The 21,139-nt window shown below is 39.1% G+C and overlaps 3 protein-coding genes across 6 annotated transcripts in view; 2 read left to right on the forward strand and 1 right to left on the reverse strand.

Annotated features, from left to right (window-relative positions):
- Positions 1-1,090, forward strand: part of kcnh6a (potassium voltage-gated channel, subfamily H (eag-related), member 6a) — a 29,685-nt gene extending 28,595 nt beyond the window's left edge. For 2 of the 4 annotated variants that reach the window (XM_032536983.1, XM_032536984.1), the window contains exon 16: positions 207-1,090. In XM_032536983.1, coding sequence (XP_032392874.1) covers positions 207-482 — 276 coding nt within the window. In that variant the 3' untranslated portion in view covers positions 483-1,090. The remainder of the gene's footprint in view (positions 1-206) is intronic. The other 2 variants (XM_032536986.1, XM_032536987.1) reach the window with 1 other exon arrangement.
- Positions 1,091-3,675: 2,585 nt separating this feature from the next.
- On the reverse strand, positions 3,676-9,644 carry dcaf7 (ddb1 and cul4 associated factor 7). Its single transcript, XM_032536989.1, has 8 exons — positions 9,576-9,644; positions 9,258-9,447; positions 8,692-8,850; positions 7,664-7,775; positions 7,443-7,561; positions 7,139-7,348; positions 5,301-5,418; positions 3,676-4,829 (listed from the first exon to the last, which is right to left on the reverse strand). The coding sequence occupies exons 2-8, from the start codon at positions 9,393-9,395 to the stop codon at positions 4,657-4,659; spliced, it is 1,029 nt and encodes a 342-aa protein (XP_032392880.1). The 5' UTR covers positions 9,396-9,447; positions 9,576-9,644; the 3' UTR covers positions 3,676-4,656.
- Positions 9,645-11,467: 1,823 nt separating this feature from the next.
- On the forward strand, positions 11,468-18,031 carry ccdc47 (coiled-coil domain containing 47). The gene is made up of 13 exons (XM_032536988.1): positions 11,468-11,687; positions 12,837-13,141; positions 13,268-13,369; positions 13,985-14,159; positions 14,285-14,406; positions 14,486-14,551; positions 14,661-14,762; positions 14,874-14,984; positions 15,961-16,046; positions 16,153-16,211; positions 16,306-16,415; positions 16,557-16,724; positions 17,398-18,031. Exons 2-13 carry the CDS (start codon positions 12,845-12,847, stop codon positions 17,476-17,478), a joined length of 1,479 nt encoding a protein of 492 aa, XP_032392879.1. The 5' UTR covers positions 11,468-11,687; positions 12,837-12,844; the 3' UTR covers positions 17,479-18,031.
- The last annotated feature ends 3,108 nt before the right edge of the window (positions 18,032-21,139 follow it).

Here is a 21,139-nt window from a genome sequence, read left to right on the forward strand (position 1 = left end):
TGGCACCTTGTACGGCAGCCCCGGCCTTTGAGCAGTTGTTAAGACTGGAAAAGCGCTATGTAAATACAGCACATTTACATTGTGCATTACAATAAAGTGGTATCAATCTTATCATCTAATCTCTCTAAGCGTACTGTTGTTTGGAGGGGTCACCACATAAAACTAGTCCTGGTCAAGTTGGGCTTAATACTTCTCTCTTTTTCCAGAGTCCAGACTCTGACTTTAACCACAAATCCAAGGACTCTCTGTCCAGCGGGATCCATCTCACTGTGGCCTCTGATGACACCATGTCACCGGAGGCTGACCCACCACATCTGCATTCTGTGGACCTCAACCCTCCTACATTTTCAGGGGCCCTTGAGCCACCTGGACTGCTATGTGCCAGCCAGCATTTTCCCTCCCTTCCTGAGCACCTGGAGACCTCCACAGAGATGCAGGAGGTCCAGAGGCATTTCTCCGACCCTGTCTTGCCAGGCAGCTAGAACACCAGAGTCACCAACGCCACCCAAAAGCCTGGTCCTTTGGACAGGTCAGCCATATGTTCCCCACTCTGCTAGCTCCTTTTCTCTCCCTTTAAACCTCCTCTCTTCTGTTCAGATGCTGCTGTAGAGCGTTGGACGCCTTGTCTTCCACGTTACTGAGGGTTTAGAGTGCCTCCTGTTTTTTACAAACGGACTCTAGGGCACCCCAATGGGCTGTTGTCCTTTCTTGCTCCACAGCCTTTTGTACCTGAGGTCTAGTGCAATCAAGAGATTATTCTTCCTTAACAGGGTGGGGAAATTCTGAAACATGAGTTGACAATAAACACATACAAACACATACATGTGTCATGCAGTCGCTGGACCTGAAAGCAACACAAAACTACGTCCTAGACCAAGGCAAAGAGGTGAAATGTCAAAGACTACTAATATGTTTCACATGAGAAGAATCATCTACATTCACTTTGTATAAGAATTGCACATTTAAACTCAAGCTTAGAAAAATGTAATCTTTTATTTGGTATTGAATTTATTTTCCTAATATTAGAGATGTATCGATCACATTAAGAACGATACATCTAGTAAATGTTACAAACCATGAGTGTTTTAAGTTAGAGACTCACTTTTGTTGTTTTGGTGTATGTTGAAAAATGATAAAAATGCATGCCAGAGCTGTATGGCATACTGTGAAGGATGATGGGTTCAAGGAACAGTGTAATTTTCATCTCACATTTCATGTTCTGACATTTAGACATGAATCAACAGAATTGTTAGGCATGTCATTTGATCATGAGAAGGTAATGTAAGGTACACAACCAAGCAGAGCAGAAACACTTCATAGTTTCTTGTACATTTACACATAGCTCTTATAGTTTTGTTTGTTTGTTCATGACTGCTTTGCTTTCTGTGTTTGTATATCTGCTCTGTTCAACTCAAACATGTGTCAACTTTTTTTCATGATCTGAAAGTGCCAACATTAGAAGACTTGTTTACCCCATTCTCAAGATAGTGAAACTTCAACAGGTAAAGGAAAAAACTGCAGAGTTGTTTGTGAAGTGGATGGTAACTGTCAATCACATAGAGACGCAGAGATGCTGTCTGACGGCATCCTATGATTTATGATTTCATGATTTCACAGCCACAAGGTGTGTAATGACTTTTTAAGAATTTATAATTCTGTATATTTCTTGAAGCACCAATTCCTGTTATTTATCTTTTTTTTTTAGATTAAAGACACACCACAGACAAAGTACACTGGGAGTCCAAAACATTTTATTTTCCAGATTACTCAAGAAAACACTGGCCTACCAGCTGCAACACCAAATATACAGTGCAGAAGGAACATTCAGCACCATGTGCCAGTAGACATAAACTAAAGTGTACAGAGAATGTATTTGATGATGGATATGCAAAGTTTTGAATGACTTTTATACAGTGATGGAAAGTAACTCTGAGGTATGTAATGCTAATTTATGCTACTTTCTACTACATAGATGGAAATATTGTACTTCTTACAAGAATATATTTATTTTACAGTTGCTGGTTACTTTGTAGATTAAGATTTTAAAAAGATATACTGGGCACCTAAAATAAGATGCATAGTCAAACAAATTAAATTAACTAAAAGTAGATATACAGTGCCGCTATAAAGTTCATAAAACCTTTAAAATATTTCTCCATAAACCTGACCTGAAATGCTATCAGATCTTCATTTAAGTCCTAAAACTAGATAAAGAAGACCCACTTAAACAAATAAGTTATACATATTTATTTATTTACCAGAATTACCCAACATTGAATGTCTTTGTTAGGAAAAGTATGTGAAAGTTTGTTGTGAGTTCATTAAAAGGGGTAATTGGAATCAGGTGTTTCAATCAACGGGATGGCAATCAGGTGTGAGTTTAGCGTTCCCTGGCCTATTAAGGAATAGAAACCTGGGTCTTACTGTAAGCATCTCTGGTCTTCGCCCCACTGGTTTGGGGAAGTGTGCCAAACCACGATCAAAGACAATTTCTGCACAGTTGAGACAAATCGTCTCCCCAGGAGAGGTCGTCCAATAAAAATCCCTCCAAGAGCAAAGTGTACAATACTCCAGGAAGTCACAAAGACCCTCAGGGTAACCTCTGTGGATCTACAGGCTTCGCTTGCATTGGTTACTGTCAATGTTCACAATGTTCACCGTCAGACAAACACTAAACAATAATGGTGTATGGCAGGATACCAAGAAGAACGTTGCGGCCCATGCACAGTTTACTAAAGACCACGTGGATGAACAAGGCATTTGGAAGAATGTTCTGTGACGAAAATAAAACCTTTTTGGTTTAAGGAGAAGTGTTGTTTAGAGCTGTCTCAGAGCCGGGGCAGCTTGCAATCTTTGAATCCTGGATTATACTAGAAGATTCTACAAGACAGTGTCAGGGTATCTAAACTGAAGCTCAACAAAAGGTGAGTCATGCAGCAAGACAATGACACTAAACACACGAGTCAGAATTAAAGCAGTGTGTGAGGAAGAATGGGCCGGAATTCCTCCAAGCTGATTTGTGGGACTGATCAAGTTATTGGTGCTTAAGAGCGTCCCACTTGGTACTGAAAGCAAAGGTTGCCAGTGCTAGATCTTAAGAAAAAAATACAGAAAAGGGTTCACAAACTTTATGGCTGTACCATAACTTAAAATGACCACCGTTTCAACAAGTTACACAAGTGACTTAACTCTTATCTGATAAGCCCAAAGTTGTTTCACTCCCAGTGCTCCAAAAATGGTCCCTTACGCTCTGTCTTTGATAAAAGTTAATAAGTCTCATTCACGTATGGTTTAAAGTCACTGGAGATGCAGTTATAGACAGAGAAGAGGGCTCAAACCTTAAAATTGGCAATGGTAGATAATTACTACATACACAATTTTCAAGTATTTGTGCTTTCCTTGAGTTTTTAATACTTTAATTCTCCCCATGTAAAAATATTGGTACTTAAGTCCACTACATTTGATAGCTATATTAATTAGTTACTTTTCAGGTTAAGATTTTATATAGTTTAGTGGTAGAGTGTTTGACTGCAGATCAGGACGTCCCCAGTTTAAATCCGTGTCCCCTCTCTATACACGCTATTTGACTTGAGGCCGTGCAAACGGTACTGATAATTCCTGATGGACTGGCATAATCTCTGTTAATCAAATTCACAAAAGTTATACATCAACAAGTTTGTTCCTAGGACATAAAGGAATACAATTTATTAGAGCAAATTCAATAATAAACTTTATGAAAAAGCTACAACATGAACAATTGTCTTACCAACATCTTGAGTTGATATATTTATGTCTGTACAGTTTTTGCCTTGTAATTGCATGCTACAAGGACATGCCACTTTTTAATTATTGAAAACAAAAAAAGAGAAGAGAGTTCTTTCACGCTCCTCCCATTCACAACTCACTCTAAACACCAAAGAAAATGCAGCTTTCAAAGCTCAAACTTCTACAAATGGAAGAAGAGAATACGTGAGGAGATAAAAAGGCTAAACGACATTGCTCCGGTAGGTTCTGAGTGCTGCTGTACATGGCTGCCTCACAGCGTCACCAGCCAAACCATATGATGACTCCACTGAGGTGACAATACGAATCCCTCTCAGGTTATTCTACAATTTATAAAAGTTGCACAGGTCTGAGCTTCGATCATTTGGAGAGACGATACTTGACATACACCCATTTTAAAAAATATACAGGGGGTGAACAAGACCATAATACGCTGATCTTTGAATCACCAATAATATGGTACGAGTCCACAAGAAGGCTACGACATATTGCATCAGAGAGGTCATCTTCTGCCACCTACAGTAATTTGTATCAACCTTTATACCTCAAACATACATCTAAACCCTTCCTGATAATCTCACAGCTGGCTGAAATCCCACCAAGAAGTATAAAAATCTGATTTTCATAGACAACTGCTCAAAGCTTCTGAACACTACCTTGTCAGCAAAATAAATAAGAGCTTAAACATGTTTAATAGGAAAAAATGTAAACCAGGTTATTGTGGAACAGCTGTTTGTGTGTGTGATGCTCCAAACATTTTCACAAAGTTCACTCGTGACCACATCCTTGTCTTGAAAGCAGCAGGACGAGGACTAATAATTAAATCAAATTTGAAACAAGAAGGAGCTTCTCTTCATTGAAGTGTCTTTGGCTTTAGACACGCAGGATCTCCAGGCAGTTGTTGTAGCAGATGGCGATCCAGTCCGGCTGCGTGGAGGCCCACTGCACGTTGTTGATCTCCCCTTCAGCAGTGTAGGCCAGGATGGGATCCTCAATGGCGCGTGGCATCTGCTGGATGTCCCAGATCAGAGCCTGGTGGTCATCGGCTGAGGAGGTAAGACACACAGAGCAGGCATTAAAAGAGATCTTTCAGACTGAAGGAGCAGGGAAATACAGCCAAATACAGATAAAGTTAAGCCTTATGGTCCCTTTTTGAAGTACAAGTTTGAGCTGTTAGGAATCATGATTGACATGGTGAAATTTTAGTTGTTAATCAAAAACAGTGGATCATACTGGGACCATCAGTGGCTGAATTTTGAGGCACTAAATGACACCAGCAAGAATAGATTTACCTCAAATTCATTTTCAAAAATGTAAGATTTTCTTACAAATGCATCCACACAATTCTGAGGTTTTTTGATGAATAGAAATGCCAGTGCAATGACCAAACTTGAATGTTTTGTTCCATTTTCAAAACATGAGAGCAGATGAATGTGAGAGTTTGATGTTCTTCTGCTAGCATCTGTCTGTCCGCCCCCGCCCCCCCCCCATATCCCACAATCTATAGGTGCCTTTACCTGCAGTGCAGATGTGACATGACGAGTGAGGGGCCCAGGCGATGCCGTTGACACATGCACGGTGGTTGTTCAGCCGAGCCACCGGAGTGCAAGGCACGCGTACATCCAGGATGACCACCTATTACACAGACATGTTAATGCTAGAGATTAGCAGGCACTTATTTTTTTAAATAAGAATTAAAATATCTATGCACTAAACATTTTTGTGAAACATTTGGAAACGTGTCCATTTAAGAGTATTTCATTCTTAAAGGTCCAATGTGTAGGAATTTCTCCCATCTAACGTTCATATCGCAATCAATGCTCTTGCGCCACGCAGTTCAAATATGCATTACAGCTACGGTAGCCTTCACTCTTCAAAAAGAAGACTCCTGTTCCGGAAATTTGGGTTTTGAATACTTGTGGTCCTCAATGTTTCCTTCTTTAAATTTGCCGGGGCCGGGAAGCGAAGATACCCAATAGCAGCACCTGTAAGTTTATGTTGTACCTTACCGGCTAACATATTTCAAGATGGTGCATGACTATGGATCCCAGTTCATGCAAATAGAAATGTAAAATTTCAAGCCAATAGGAATACTTGGAATTAATGGTGGTGGTAATATACATGAAAAAGGACAAGTTTGTGAAGTGGGTAACACCGATTTTTGATGAACTAAACACGTTACACACTGGACCTTCAAATGGACATGTTTCCAAATATGTCAGGGCCGATTCAGTGTTTGCGAGAGGCAGCGTTATGAAACCCATTATTGTCAACGGCCTGCTGCTGCGCTGAGCAAAGTGCAGAGCAAGTGGCATTTTGCTGCTTAGCCGCTCTTGCTGTGGTTTACCTTGATTCAACTTAGACCACGGCACGCGCAAGAGCTGCTGTGGTGCTCTGTGAGGTGCAATCACGTGTGAGTGAAAAAACCAAAGTAAACACAGAATACACGTGGATCCACAAGCTGAACATGGACGAGAGGTGGATTTTGGCCGTCAGCAATCTCCCCGATCTGTAGCCTACGACACAAGTTGGAGGTCGTACAGAGACCTCAGACACAAACCTATGCTGTGGTGCATATTTCCACCATAATAAGCATGCTGGATGTGTAGCTTATTGTAGCCTTTTAAAATTAATCATTCAGATTTGTTTTAGCTGCCAACATGGACATGTCTCCACTGAAATACAATCGTTCCTTTTTTTCCTCTGTTACTTTGGTGCATCTATCAATCATAATTTGCATTTGCACAACAGTGAGTGCATTTCTTAAAACAATTGACGTAAACTGCACTGTATAGTGACTGAGCTTAAAAAGTGTGTATCTTGCTGGAAATATTGTTTGTGTCCAAAGCGAGTCTTTATACCAATAACCAAACTGACAAGTCCTTACACCATTGTTTATACCAAGATAGTGAAACTGTTTTATGTTGTCCATATGTAACAGTTCACTCTGTAAGTATAATGTAATGAACAATGCATATTCCCAATGTGACAAAGTTACACATTGTCATCACTGATCTGAGAAATGCACCAAAGCAACTGAGAAGTGTATTGTTGTGAGCGGCGAAAACCAAATACCAAGTTGATTAAACACCTCCATGCAGGTATTAGGACATATTTGCATGTTTATATCATGTAAAATATGTTTGGAGTTTTCACTGAAGTTCACATGTTGGTAGTTATATGCGTTGGTATATGGCCTCTGATCAGAATAACTACCCTTTTGCGCTGAGCCTGGCGCCAAGCACAACAAATATATTTTGGGAATAGGACGCAACCTAGCGGCGAGCGCGGCACATGCCGTGTACAATGTGAATCGTCCCTTAGGAAACATGGCTGCTGATAGGCTAAAACTGACCTCCATGCCGTCCATGGCCATTGTGGCCAAGTAGTTGGGGTCCTGCTTGTTCCAGCAGAGGCGGAGCAGTGGATGGTGCTGGGGGTCTTCATAGATGATAGTGCTGTGCTCCAGGTGCCGGAGGTCAAACATGCGGACGGATCCATCGGCTCCCACAGAGGCAAACATATCTCTACCACCTCCTGCACGGCTGAAAGCGATGTCATACACCTGCACATGCACATAAACACATTGGTCTAAATGTTCTTAAAGGCTGTGTACACATGCTGTAGGGCTTCTTTTAACAGCACAGACACACACAGACCTCTTTGTCATGGGCAATCAACTGGGTCTTTACGTGCCCAGACACCAGGTTAACGCGTCCTAACACCTGCCCAGTCTCCAACCCCCAGATCGTGCAGGTGGTGTCAATGCTGGATGTACCTGCAGAAGGAACCAACATGTTAAAAACTGTACAAATGAAAGAGCAACAAAGTCCAGTCGATAGCCTCCTTATTGTTATTTATCATGGAGTGGCTTTCTTACCTAGCAGATTGGGATCAACCTCATTCCAGTCAAAGGATGTGAGGGGAGCACAGAAGTCTGAGTTCTTGTTGTTGTTCAGCAAACATTCGAGACGTGTTTCTGTGTCGCTGACCTTCGTAATAAATGCAAAGGAATTTGGTAGTGAGCGGACTTCTTCATACAAGTACTATGATCAAGTCAATGTGACAAGTTCACAGCTGCCAGATGGCCAAGCAAAAGCAGTGAACAAACTGATTTTACACCCACAGCACTGACTACTTTATGTTAATACTGCAGTTGAAAAATATTTTTCATCTCCTGGTGCAGCCATAGGATATTGTAGTTTACGGTGCAGCCAGGCAGTTAAAAGGTAATGTTCTTTTACATTGTATTTATAATCCAAAGAAAAAGAATTGTTATCAACAAATTTCACCAAATGGCAAAACCAACAATGTGCTAGTCCGTCCCTCAATACTTTCTTACTTCCCTACCCTGCTTGTGGCACTCAGCTTCGAGGTCACTGAGAAGATCGGTCACAAATATATTGTTGGTTATTTTCCTTGTGGGTACCATAGCTTTTGGCAAATGTTTCTAAACATCTAAAAAAGATTAATTGTTGGAACTATTTCCAGCTGTGGGTTAATAAATATATGGTGCTCTTGTGAGAAGTAGGATGTTGTATGTGAGATTGACTCAATATAAGCTCCAGGCCTGTGTTCATGCAATGAAGGAGCATGTCACTCAGTGCAACAGTGTGGCTAACTGATGTGTTTTTCAAAGTATTTAGACAACGACGGAGCTGTATTTCATGTATATTTTGGATTTGTGGGTTTAGGCTCAGTTTTATATTTTTTACGCCTTATATTTGCACTCTCTGACGTTGTGCTTTAACTGCTGCACAAATATTTCCCTAGGATGCATATCTTATCTTTTGTATAGCACAGAGGCTGCACAATCAAAACCTGTTAGTAGGATCAATGTATCGTAAGTTTTGATGAACACAACAATAGCTATTTCACCAGCCTAATATGGAAGATCAAACATCATACCCTCCAAATGCGCAGGTAGTCCCCACTGGTGGCAAGCAGGTCCGGGTACACCCCTTTAGTGTCTGGGATCCACATGATCTTGGTGGTGGGGTAAGGGTGGTCAAATGTGTTCCTGCAGACGAACTCTGAGCTCTCCTCTTCCAGCCCCACCAGCTGAACCTGTGTAGGACCAAAGACATTTCCTGTAAATTACTGTTTCCCGGGCAACGAGGATTAGAAATAGAATTAACCTTAGCTATATGTGGTGTTACTAACAGACACAACGACAGACTTGCAGAGAGAGAGAGAGAGAGAGAGAGAGAGAGAGAGAGAGAGAGAGAGAGAGGAGAGAGAGAGGAGGCGAGAGAGAGTGTGGTGTGTGTGGTGTGTGTGTGTGTGTGTGTGTGTGTGTGTGTGTGTGTGTGTGTGTATACATACATAGATATACACTTTTGGTATTTTTGTTGTTGTTGGGGAATAACAACAAAACATACATTGTGGTTTTAAACATAGGTGCTGCGCAGGACAACTAGCATAAGCTAGCTCGCTAACGTTGTGCTGATGAATGGCCACACCACAGTACGCACCTTGTTGTTGTATTCCTCCACAAAGCTCCCGAGAGCTAGCCTAAAGCGTTTGTCTGGACGGACGCTCCAGTTCATCGCATACACCGTCCATGGTGCCTCGTATTTGTAGATTTCTTTTCTTTTGCCGTGAAGCGACATCCTCTCGAACTGCAGCTGTTGTCAGAGCAGCTAACACGCTAGCGTTAGCTAACTGCAAAATAAGTAGTCGTGCAAGTCAATTATAAACCGTTACTTTAACCTGCTATAAGAAATATCAGCAGGTGTGGTAGTAATAACCATTTAATTAAGTAAATCTTGTTTTGGAGCAAGACTTCTCACCACTTTACTTAACAAAGAGTAGCATTTCCCGTTACGATCCAAAGTGCTGTCACGTTCAACCAAACACATGCGTTTGCTGGTTTTCAAAATAAAAGACGATTGTTGTTAAAATCATCTTTTCTAATGGAAGGTTTGGTCTTTTCAGTCTTTTAACGTAGAGCCTAACAAATAGAGAAGTTAATAGAAATAACTCTTTGTGAAACGTCACACTCATGAAGCCATATTTCTTCTATTTCTACCAAATCCCACCCTGTTTTGTGATAAACTTTATAGCCTGGGCCTACTGCTGTCTGAAAAAGAGAAGGAGACTAAAAAGAAATAATTCTTACGAAAACTTTGTGGACAATATTGTCAGGTGATTTTTATTTATGTGTATATGTTTCTAATTTTGTAAATTGATCTATTTGATTCATTTTGGTAATTTTTAATAATTTGGAACGTGGTACCTCACCTGGCGTCGAGGTTTCCTCCTCGACGCAGTGGCCGCATGTTCGACTCCGCTCTGCGGCCCTTTGCTGCATGTCATTCCCCCTCTTTCTTGCATTTTCAGTGAGGAAACATAACATATTCCCGTAATCATAGTGCCTACCACATTACTAAGTTATAAAGTAGTTTTACTGTAACCGAATGTTGTATTTGATTTATTTTTGATCGTTTGAACCGGAAGTATGACTATGCTATTGTGTCAAGCTTGACCCTTAGCTGTAGTAACTCTCTGCAACCACTAGAGGGCAGACATACTCATGATGACAAACCCCAGCCTTACATTATAGAGGCACGCATCTTGATTGAACAACACGACTGTTCTTTAAAATTTACTTTCTACTTTCTTACTTTTTTTTACCTCTTATTTAGTTTTTACAAATGAAAATATTTCTCTGTTATCCTAAATTAATATCAAAGTACTTAACAGTTATCGATGCATCTTGTTTTATTGCAATCTGTATATTTCCAAACAATTTCCCTCGGGATAAATAAAGTTCCCTTATAATAATCAATATATACGGATGAGAAAAACAAACTGAGGCTTTTCACGTAAGCTAACCGAAATTGCCTCCCGTGATTGAACTATTGGATAGAAAAAAATAGTCAGCAAATCTAAAAAATAGATTTGTTTTTTGTTTTTTTCATTAATCCTTACGGTAGGATTTTTAATAATTAATAAATAGCATATGTGATCTCACACTTTTCTAAGACACTTATCCATATGTTGTGCTCACCTTTACCTTATTATTTTTTTAAATTAGTAATTTAGTTTTATAATAAAAAAACATTAATATACTATTTTAATATTTACTTAAAGAGTAGTTTTACTTCTTTATTTAAGTTTATTCCTAGTGGATTTCCTCTGTATTTGTGAATCATGTTTGTAGTTGTATTGCAAGACACTGGCTTCATGTAGAATCAGAATCAGCTTTATTGCTCAAGCACATGTTTTGAATTGCTCTCAATACTTCCACAGAAAAATACATAACAGCTAAAAGGACAATAAAGGTGGACAAATAAAGGTAGGATATAAACATGACTGTTAATTTATGTACAAAAATATGTGGGAAAAAGGTAGAAAACAATATATTAATATTAAACGTGTGGATTTGTACAGTAAATGCATGACAGTGAATGGTATGTACCTGATAAAAATGGTTTGCATTTTAACTGTTATTATTAATGTATGGATGTTTTAGCTAGTGTGTGACTCCAGGATGTAAGAAAATGTACAACACATGGTCTGCAGTAAACTTACAGTGATATAGTATAATAGAACAAAATGTAACAAACACTGTTCCAAATAGACCGAGTTGTAGTTACGTAACGTGACCACTGGATGGCGCGGAAATAATACACTCATGCTAACGCGCCACTAACGTCAAGGCAGACATGACAACAACATTATACAAAGATTTCCGATAGAATCCTTTCAAAATAAAACTTTTGACATAATCATGAGTACTGTGTTGGAGGGGGTCATTGATACATCCTGTCGCGATACTTTTTACTTTGAAAGATCGCTCTTGTGAATACTCACTGCTTCAGGTGTAACATCTTTACAAGGACAGTTAAGGCTGCTTGAGCTCAACCAGCGTTACGTTTATTGTCACAGTAATTCTCCAGGTAAGATCCTTACTTACTTAGCTACGCTGTTACGTTTTAAAAAGACACATTCTCTGAGTTGTGGTAAAGAGAAAAAACACGCTGCTCTCCTTTTAGGATTAGGTCGGTTACTAGCAACTAGCTAGGTGCCATGCTAGCTAGTTAACCATTAGCATGCTAATGCCAGATTTGTTAACCGCTAGCTAATAATAAAGTGAGTGAGTGCTGGGGGATGGGTCGGGCACTGTTATATGATTACAGCCTGTGGTTTAATCCTACGCCTATGTGTCATTTGGTAAGAACACAGTGTTAGTTTTGACTCGACCCCCACTATAGAAAGTCAGACATATCCCGTATTTAGCCTGTTAGCAAGCGTGACGCAAACGTTGGCTCTTTGGCTAAAGTTAGTTGGGCTAGCGGTAGCTCTCCGGTTGAATTTTAACCCCCATCTATTACAGCTCCTTAAGTTTAACCGAGCTTAGTCTTTACGTTGCCCGAGCAGTGACACAGTGTGTCATTGAAAATGTCTTATTTTTATATATATATATATATTGTAGCGTCATCCTTATTATTCGCAATGACAAAGTGACAGCTTACTCAGAGACCGAACCAATACTTCGTTCTCTTCCTTAGTCATTGTTTTCAAGTCCGTCTCGGTCCGTAGGGATATTTTCATTCTCTTTGGGGATTGTCACATGAATAGTGTGACCAGGGACTGACTTGGTTACTATCATGTGGACCCAGTTTATCCTGGGCTTTTGTCACAGTTGTAACTATTCTTTTCAACGTCTTTAATGTTAAATATGTACATGGCCCAGTGTGCAAAACCTGTTTCATTTTTAGTTAAACTTAGTGTGACGTTGGTGTCTTAAATTCATTGTAGCCGGCTGACAGTATAATGTTCAGGCAACCATCAGGCCTCATTTTAAGACGGCTAATACACAAGCCCTTTCAACTTGGAGTAGTTTTTAGATAAGATTTCTGAACTGATTTGACACTTCTTGTTTTTGGAAATGTAAGATTTTTTCCTTCCTATTGTTTAGTATTTATATTAGTCTTGTCACACTTCTGCATCTGACCTTCTCGGTCACTTCTTACACCAGCCTTATTTACGGTTTGCTGTCTGTTGCATCATCTCTCTTACACTCCACTTTTCCACTTTTGTTGCAGGTCCCACCATGCGTAGTGCGTATCTCCTTCTGATACCCGCACTGCTGCTCCTCCTGGCCTTTCCCGTCTCCAGGGGACGCTACAACGATGACTTTGATGATGGCGAGGACCTAGCAGACTTTGATGACAATGACTTTGCTGAGTTTGAGGACATGAACGACGATCCAGCAGCAGAGGCAGAAACTGTCCCTCCGCCTCGCGCCTCACCGTCCTCGCAGCCTGAAGAGGATGAAGACGAAGATGAAGATGAAGCCACCGTGGAGCTGGAAGATGGCCTGGATGGTTTTGAGGATTCAGAGACACAGGTACAAAGTTGCCTTGCTTTACTGTTTACAGCCTAATTTCTGAGCACGGTTTCCATAATAACTCACTTTTGATCATTAATGGCATTATGTTAATATACGTATTAATTTAACTTCTGAATTCCCAAGGATCAAGACATGTACAGCAAATATGACCAGGAGGAGTTTGAAGGGATTGGGGACATGGAAAAGACAGGTCACTCCATGAAGGACCCCCTCATAATCCACACTGTAAGCCAGGCTTATTGCTTAAAATCTTCTCAGAACCAAGTTTCACACTCGTCTGTCTTCAACTGATTGTGATCTGCAGAGGCTCTGAATGTGCACACGGTTTTTTCTGCCTGCAAAAGATATTTTACTGTAAATTTGCATTAATGTTTAGCACATGATGCACTATAAGGCTCAATTAATGTGTGTGTGTGTGTGTTGATGTAATGAAAGTTCAGGTAATTTACATAAACTGTTGTCATGGAACAACTATGGCAGCATTGCCTGTAGCCTAATTGCCATTGGTTCTTCAGTTACATTGATACTGGTTAGAGCTAGGCCGATGAATTGGCATGTATTATCTTATTGCATATACGTCAGTATCAGTGTATTTGTTAGCAAACATTAAAGAGAAATTGCAGTACAGAAATGCTAATCTAGATGTGAAGTAATTTTGAATTAAATAATTTGTCCACCACACAGTTTTCACCTGTAAAATGTCCCACCCAGTATGTATCTATGTCGCAATTCTTTTTATTTCCCCTTTTAAACCTCCCAACAATCAAAATCAGTGTTTGCCTCAAAGACTTAGTGTCGGTTGAGCTTTAATATTGTCAGCCGCTGGCTGTTTCTCCGCAGGTACCTGCACATCTGCAGAACAGCTGGGAGAGTTACTACATGGAGATCCTGATGGTCACTGGCCTGTTGGCCTATATCATGAACTACATTATTGGCAAGAACAAAAACAGTCGCCTTGCTCAGGCCTGGTTCAACTCACACAGGGAGCTTCTTGAGAGCAACTTTGCACTAGTGGGTGAGTTCTCCCACCTCCTGAGTTGCCTCAAGTATACAACAGCAGTGTGTGAAAGCAATTGATGACACTGTGACATTCGGTACAAAGCACAGCTTGTTCTAATTGTCAATAATTTGTATGTGTAGGTGATGACGGCACCAGTAAAGAAGCAGTGAGCACCGGGAAACTGAATCAGGAAAATGAACACATCTACAACCTGTGGTGCTCTGGACGTTTGTGCTGTGAAGGCATGCTGATCCAACTCAAGGTATGCAAAATGTGTTTTATGTACTGTATAGGGGTGTGCTGGTGTTAAATATTCAGTCATGTTGTCTTGTCTATTCCAGTTTCTAAAGAGGCAGGACCTGCTCAACGTTCTGGCCAGGATGATGAGGCCTGCCTGTGATCAAGTGGTATGTGTTAGTCAAATAGTATTTCAAATAAGTCTGTGGAGTATATGAAGAGGAGTGCAAAAGATGAAGGCACCGGCCTGTGCATCTAAAAGTGTTTGTCTGTTTGTAGCAAATCAAAGTGACTCTTAATGAAGAGGACATGGACACTTTTGTGTTTGCTCTTGGCACCAAGAAGGCGATGGCCAGGCATCAGAAAGAGATGCAGGACTTGGTAAATATCCTCCCCAACAAACACATTGGTTTATTAGTAGTCCATGTCTAGTTCTTACTCATATACATTAGCACTTAAGCAATGGTCTTGATGTTTGTTCTTTATCTGTAGAGTGAGTTCTGCGGAGATAAGCCTAAGTCTGGGGCCAAGTATGGGCTCCCAGACTCCCTGGCTATTCTAAGTGAGATGGGTGAGGTCACAGATGGAGTGATGGACAACAAGGTAATGTCTGTTTACGCTTGTCTCATCTACAATATTACTAGAAACAAAATCACTGCAGAGTTTCAGAATACAACGGGGTTATAGCAGGCAACAGTGGCAACATCTTCCTCTCTTAATATACAGTGGTGCTCAAAAGTTTACATACACATGCTTAAGTTGACTAAAAAGAGGAATAAAAAAATCATGTTTTGGAAATTTATTTTAATACCTAAATTAAAAAATGAGGTAAAATCCAACCTTTAAGGACACCAATTTTCTTTGTGAATGAATAACGTATTGTAAATAAATAAATGTTCTTATTTAAAATACAGGGGTCATAAGTATACATACCCCTATGTTAAATTCCCATAGAGGCAGGCAGATTTTTATTATTAAAGGCCAGTTATTTCCTGGATTCAGGATATTATGCATCCTGATAAAGTTCCCTTGGCCTTTAGAATTAAAATAGCCCCACATCCTCACATACTCTTCACCATGCTTAGAGATAGGCATGGTTTTATTTCAGTTAGACTAATACCTGGTTTGATTTGCATTGAGAGATGATTTTATAGAAAGTATCCCATGCCTATCTCTAAGCATGGTGAAGAGTATGTGAGGATGTGGGGCTATTTTAATTCTAAAGGCCAAGGGAACTTTATCAGGATGCATAATATCCTGAATCCAGGAAATAACTGGCCTTTAATAATAAAAATCTGCCTGCCTCTATGGGAATTTAACATAGGGGTATGTATACTTATGACCCCTGTATTTTAAATAAGAACATTTATTTATTTACAATACGTTATTCATTCACAAAGAAAATTGGTGTCCTTAAAGGTTGGATTTTACCTCATTTTTTAATTTAGGTATTAAAATAAATTTCCAAAACATGATTTTTTTATTCCTCTTTTTAGTCAACTTAAGCATGTGTATGTAAACTTTTGAGCACCACTGTACAGCTCTCTAATGTGTCTGGATCTGTTTTTGGTATTTTTAGATGGTTCATTATATTACCAATCATGCTGAGAAGATCGAGTCCATCCATTTCTCGGACCAATTTTCTGGTCCAAAAGTTATGCAAGAGTAAGTATTTCTTTTAACTATTTGTATTTGTCATCTCTTACATGGGAGTTATTTCGCATTTTAAAATTTTCCACGTGGCGCTAAAAGCTCCTGTGTGGTTTTTCAGGGAGGGTCAGCCCTTAAAGCTGCCTGACACCAAGAAGACGCTGTTGTTTACATTTATTGGTGAGCATTTTGTCTCTCCTGTCTTCGCTATACCTCATGACCCCATAAGTAGATTTACAAATGCTTAATGTTCACTTTGTGTGTGTGATTGCAGTGCCTGGCATGGGCAACACCTCTCCCAAAGACATGGACGCTCTGCTCCCTCTCATGAACATGGTGATCTACAGCATCGATAAAGTCAAGAAGCTCCGTCTCAACAGAGAGGTGAGCAGGATTCCAGTGCTCCGGGGCCTCACGGTGTATTCCAGTGACCACTCACTTATTTTCTGTATTTTGTGCTTTTACAATAAAGTTTAAAGTACAGCTACCAATCCCTTTTTTTTTTTATCCTCCCTGTATATTTAGGGCAAACTGAAAGCTGACAGAAACCGGGCCCGTGTGGAGGAGAACTTCCTGAAGCAGACTCACGCTCAGCGCCAGGAGGCAGCCCAGACACGCCGGGAGGAGAAGAAGAGAGCCGAGAAGGAGAGGATCATGAACGAAGAGGACCCTGAGAGACAACGCCGTCTGGAGGTCGGAATTCGGAAATGCAGCACACAATACGACAATTAAACGAATAGCTTGACATTTTGGGGAAACTGCTTATTTGCTTTCTTGCTGCGAGTTGGATGTCGAGATTGATAAATCTTTCTCTGTGTCTTACGGTTTCTAAAGGCAGCATTAGAAGCAGTTCAGCATATTTGCTTAAGTGGATGTACTTACTGTACATGGTTTTTGCAATTTTTGTTGAATGGACCCAGTTTAAGTCCATTTGAAAAAAGCATCAGTTAAATAAATGTATTGTAAATGACACTCAAGGGTTAGAATGGCTCTGTCCAAAAGTTTAAAAATAAAAATCATCACCAGAACCTTTTTTTTTTTTTTATTTTATTTTCTGTAAAAACAACAGCCATTTTACAGACAATTATGTGCCATGTCATTTTTACAATATATAAGTTGTTAATTGAACTTTGGAGGTGCTGGTTGGTTGTATTTGTTACCTATGGATAGAGTCAGCGTAGCCATTGTCCCTGGTTTGTAGTCTTTATGCTAAGCTAACCAGCTGTGTTGTGTCCTTCTTCTCCTCTAACTGTCAGCATGGAAGCAAATCGGCATATTTCACAAAATGTTGAAAGATGCTTTTTTTTTTTTTTCCTTTCATTTTATGTCTCAAATATTATTTTTGTCTTTGGTTCTTTTGTTTTAGGAAGCCTCCCAGCGACGTGAGCAGAAGAAGATAGAGAAGAAGCAGATGAAGATGAAGCAGATCAAAGTGAAAGCCATGTGAAAGACCACCACAGGGATACAAGCACACATGAACGCATTGCTCAGCTTCTCTCACCACAGTCCACAGCTCTGGCTCACAGTCGCTCTAAACAGACATCCTGTGCCTCTGGGTGTGTCAAGCTCTACTGTCTCTGCCACCGCCTGCTCCATTTGGTGTAACTAAACCCAAATGACTTGAGAGTGAACTGTCCATGTCAATTGAGAGGGACTTTTTCACCATCATATCACCACAATTCACGTCAGGGTCTTTATTTGTTTTGTTTTTTTACTGTCCAATTATTAATCAGAGCTCTGTTTGAATGCTGGGTAGCTCTGTGAGCTTTTTAAAACTTCATCTGCTGGGAAGGAACACACTATTTGGTGGTATTGAGCCACATTTTAAAAGGAATGGAAGCATTGCTGCAGTTTCATTGGAAATGTATTAGCATTAATATAATCTTGAATGATACTATCAAGGACATTTTATTTATATCTGCTATGAGGTTGGTTTCTTGCAGGCTGTTTCTAATGAATATCTGAGCAAACAATAAAATGCACTGGAGTCTGTTGGAAAACCGTTGGTTTGTTTTTTTTCATGGTAAATTGTAAGTATTTGGTTTAATCCATTTGATGAAGACCATTGTGTATGACACAGAAATTGATAGACAGACCTCTTGGTAGCAGCAGTTAAAAGGGTCAGGGTCTTTAATGTGGACCAGAATAGGTGAGCTTTAAAGCTAAATTTAACTTTGAGATAGTGTCAGCAGTCTGAACTAGATTTGGTTACATCAGTGTGGTTGACAAGCTAAAAGCATGCACTGCCTGTGTAGCCAGATACAAGTCTGGGTATGATCAAACCTATCATTCCCCTGGGTAACACAAGAAACTTTGGGGGGTCCAATCTCAAAAAGTAATATAATCCTTTAACAGGAACAAAGTGCCACAAATTATCATAGACTTTAATCAACACACTTAACATTAATTATTATAGCAGGTGATTAAGTTTAAATTGCAAAGCATAATAGTGTACTTTAAGAAACCTGGATTTTTCAAACATAGTCTGACCTGGGGGCTGTTTCAAAAAAGCAGAATTTGAATGCGTAAGCAGCTAAACATCACATATAGCCTACTGTCCATTACCAACCACTGCTCCTCATCATACCATTCAAGGATTAGGCTAAGTACTCATTTGCACAAATTAACAGCTGTACTCTAATTAAAAGTGAGCAGAAGATAATGTCACTCAGGAAATTTACCATGAAGATCCGTTTTCTACAACGCTAGAATATGATGCATGAATATCTCAGTTTCTCTCTCTCTTATGGGCTAAAATATACACTTCCTAGGTCATATTAACTTCCACTGCCCGATCCGTTACTATCTGCCACGCAAAAGAAGAAGGACGAGTTTCCTTCTTTACATATTATATGGTTTACTCCCTCATATATCTGGACATAGAAAAGAAAGACACGGAAGAAATTGTACTCTAAAATCTAGAATTTATAAAGATAATTAAGTGATAAATTCCATGCACACTATAAACTGAGTATATTCATCACCTATTTCCCCCCAGCAAATTATGAGGTCAAAAGCCATTGAGGTGTCCTCTCCCTGTTACATGAATGTACAGTTGCCTCCAACACTATTTAGTCACTGTTCCAGTGAACTAAGACTATAATTAAGAAGGATTGTCTAATTAGGATATGTTCTTAAATTGTACAATCCTCCCAAATTGTAGTCTTCAAAGAATACAAAAAAACATTAACTAAAATAATTTAAGGTGCATTGGTCCACTGTAGAAACACACGTACAGCACTTTGTATAATACTTTATCAACCTTTTTTTAATTATTGTCGTAACATATTCATCAAATTTCTAACAACAATATGAACAGTATGACTGTCACATGAATAATCATAAATAATAATGGTCACAACTGAAAATAATAACAGTACTTAAATAAACAGCAACATTGCACCTGTTGTATTGTAATGCAGGCTGATAATAACAAGGTAAAAAACCACTGCTGAGGGAACAGAACAGACCGGCCAGGATTAGTAAATCCTGGATACCGGCACGGAATAAATCTCCATGGTAACTTAGGTGCCTCTGCTTTTGTGAAACCGAGTCAAGGCTAAATTGAGCCAGGGTAACTGGGAAATCTTGGCTTAATCCCTAATCTTAGTTCTGTGAAATAGTGGATCACAAATCAAGAACTGTTTTTATTTGGTATGTTCAAGTTATTGCATTATCTTAATTATTCATATCTATGTGTCTATATACTTCATTTCTGTCAACTTTCCTGTGTTCATTCAGGTTTTGCGTTACCTGTTTATTTTAAGGAACAGGATTGTCACACTTTGGTAGAAAAATATTGCAATTCTATGACCTTGTGGAAAACATTTTGACTTGTTTTAAAAGTGACATTTAGATTTTCTTTTGTTCAGTATGCAGCGGTAGAATCTGACACCCATACCTGCACCTCAGTACAATTTGAGGCAGTTGCCTACTTTACTTTAGTAGTTCCACTTTTTTCTATTTTATTTTTCCTCACTGACATTTATTTGACAGCTGTAGTTAAATGTTCATGTTTTACCAAACCGTGTGGTCACCTTATGAAATATGATGAAATTAAAGTGATTAAACCGCCTAAGAGTAGATACAGTAGTTGCAATCAACATCACAGTCAGTAGAAGTATTCAGATCCTTTTTTAAGTAAAAGTACTGATACCTCACTGTAAAAAGACCTACAAGTCAAAGTCCTGCATTGAATACGTTACTAAAGTATATGTATAATCAGGAAAATGTAGAAAACTGTCTCCTGTGACTGTTATTGTATTACATTATTATTACTCATGCATTCATGTAATAGCAGGTTGAACCCATTTAAACTTTTAACTAATGATTATTTTCATTACGGATTATTGTGCTGATTATTTTCAAGGATCATTAATTTATTGATTGATTGACTGACTGATTTGTAAAACTAAATAATCATTAGTGAGAAATGCTGTCACAATTACTAAGAGCTCAAAGTTACATTTGCTTTGTCCAACCAATAGTACAAACCTCAAAATAATTAAATATAATTAAAATGATCAATTACTAATAATTTCAGCTCTACATGATATATAATAATGCACTGTCCTACTTTGTTGGTTTTGTATTCGAGACTCTTAATTAGTAGGAACTAATAACTGAAGCTTTCAGATAATTGTAGTGGAATAAAAAGTACAAAAAAAATCCTCTGAGATGTGGTTGAGTAGAAAAAGAAAGGGGTATGAAAAGAAAAGAATAGTCTACTACTCTTAAAACATTATTTTACTTAAATACAGTAGGCTACTTGATAAAATGTACACTCACTGCCTTCCTTAACAAGCTACAACATTAAAAGCTTAAACGTTCATGCATCAGTAACTGAAATATAAATATTAGAACTGCAGCACTTGGTTCATAAATCAAAAGAATAATTAGTTTGCGTTAGCTGAGTTGTCCCTTCTCAGCCTTCAGGGGGCGCTTTGATTACTTTCCTGGGCTTGGGTTTGCATGAGCAGATTCGAACATATCTTTTTAACTGTAGAAATGTGACCATTGGTAAAATACAGTCGTTTGTTCATACACAATATTTTCATTTGGGTTATATTCACATGGTGTGTCGAGTAAGTGGCTTCCCTATTTTTCCT

Source organism: Etheostoma spectabile, chromosome 15 (genome assembly GCF_008692095.1).
Source record: "Etheostoma spectabile isolate EspeVRDwgs_2016 chromosome 15, UIUC_Espe_1.0, whole genome shotgun sequence".
NCBI lineage: Eukaryota > Metazoa > Chordata > Actinopteri > Perciformes > Percidae > Etheostoma > Etheostoma spectabile.

Coding starts and splice junctions, on each gene's coding strand:
- dcaf7 (XM_032536989.1), bottom strand. CDS start 9,395: ATGTCGCTTCACGGCAAAAGAAAAGAAATCTACAAATACGAGGCACCA. Junction 5,419..7,138: donor TGGCCATGGACGGCATGGAG/GTCAGTTTTAGC, acceptor TCTGTGTAATAG/GTGGTCATCCTGGATGTACG. Junction 4,830..5,300: donor ATGTCACATCTGCACTGCAG/GTAAAGGCACCT, acceptor TTACCTCCTCAG/CCGATGACCACCAGGCTCTG.
- ccdc47 (XM_032536988.1), top strand. CDS start 12,845: ATGCGTAGTGCGTATCTCCTTCTGATACCCGCACTGCTGCTCCTCCTG. Junction 13,370..13,984: donor ACCCCCTCATAATCCACACT/GTAAGCCAGGCT, acceptor GTTTCTCCGCAG/GTACCTGCACATCTGCAGAA. Junction 14,763..14,873: donor AGAAAGAGATGCAGGACTTG/GTAAATATCCTC, acceptor CTTTATCTGTAG/AGTGAGTTCTGCGGAGATAA.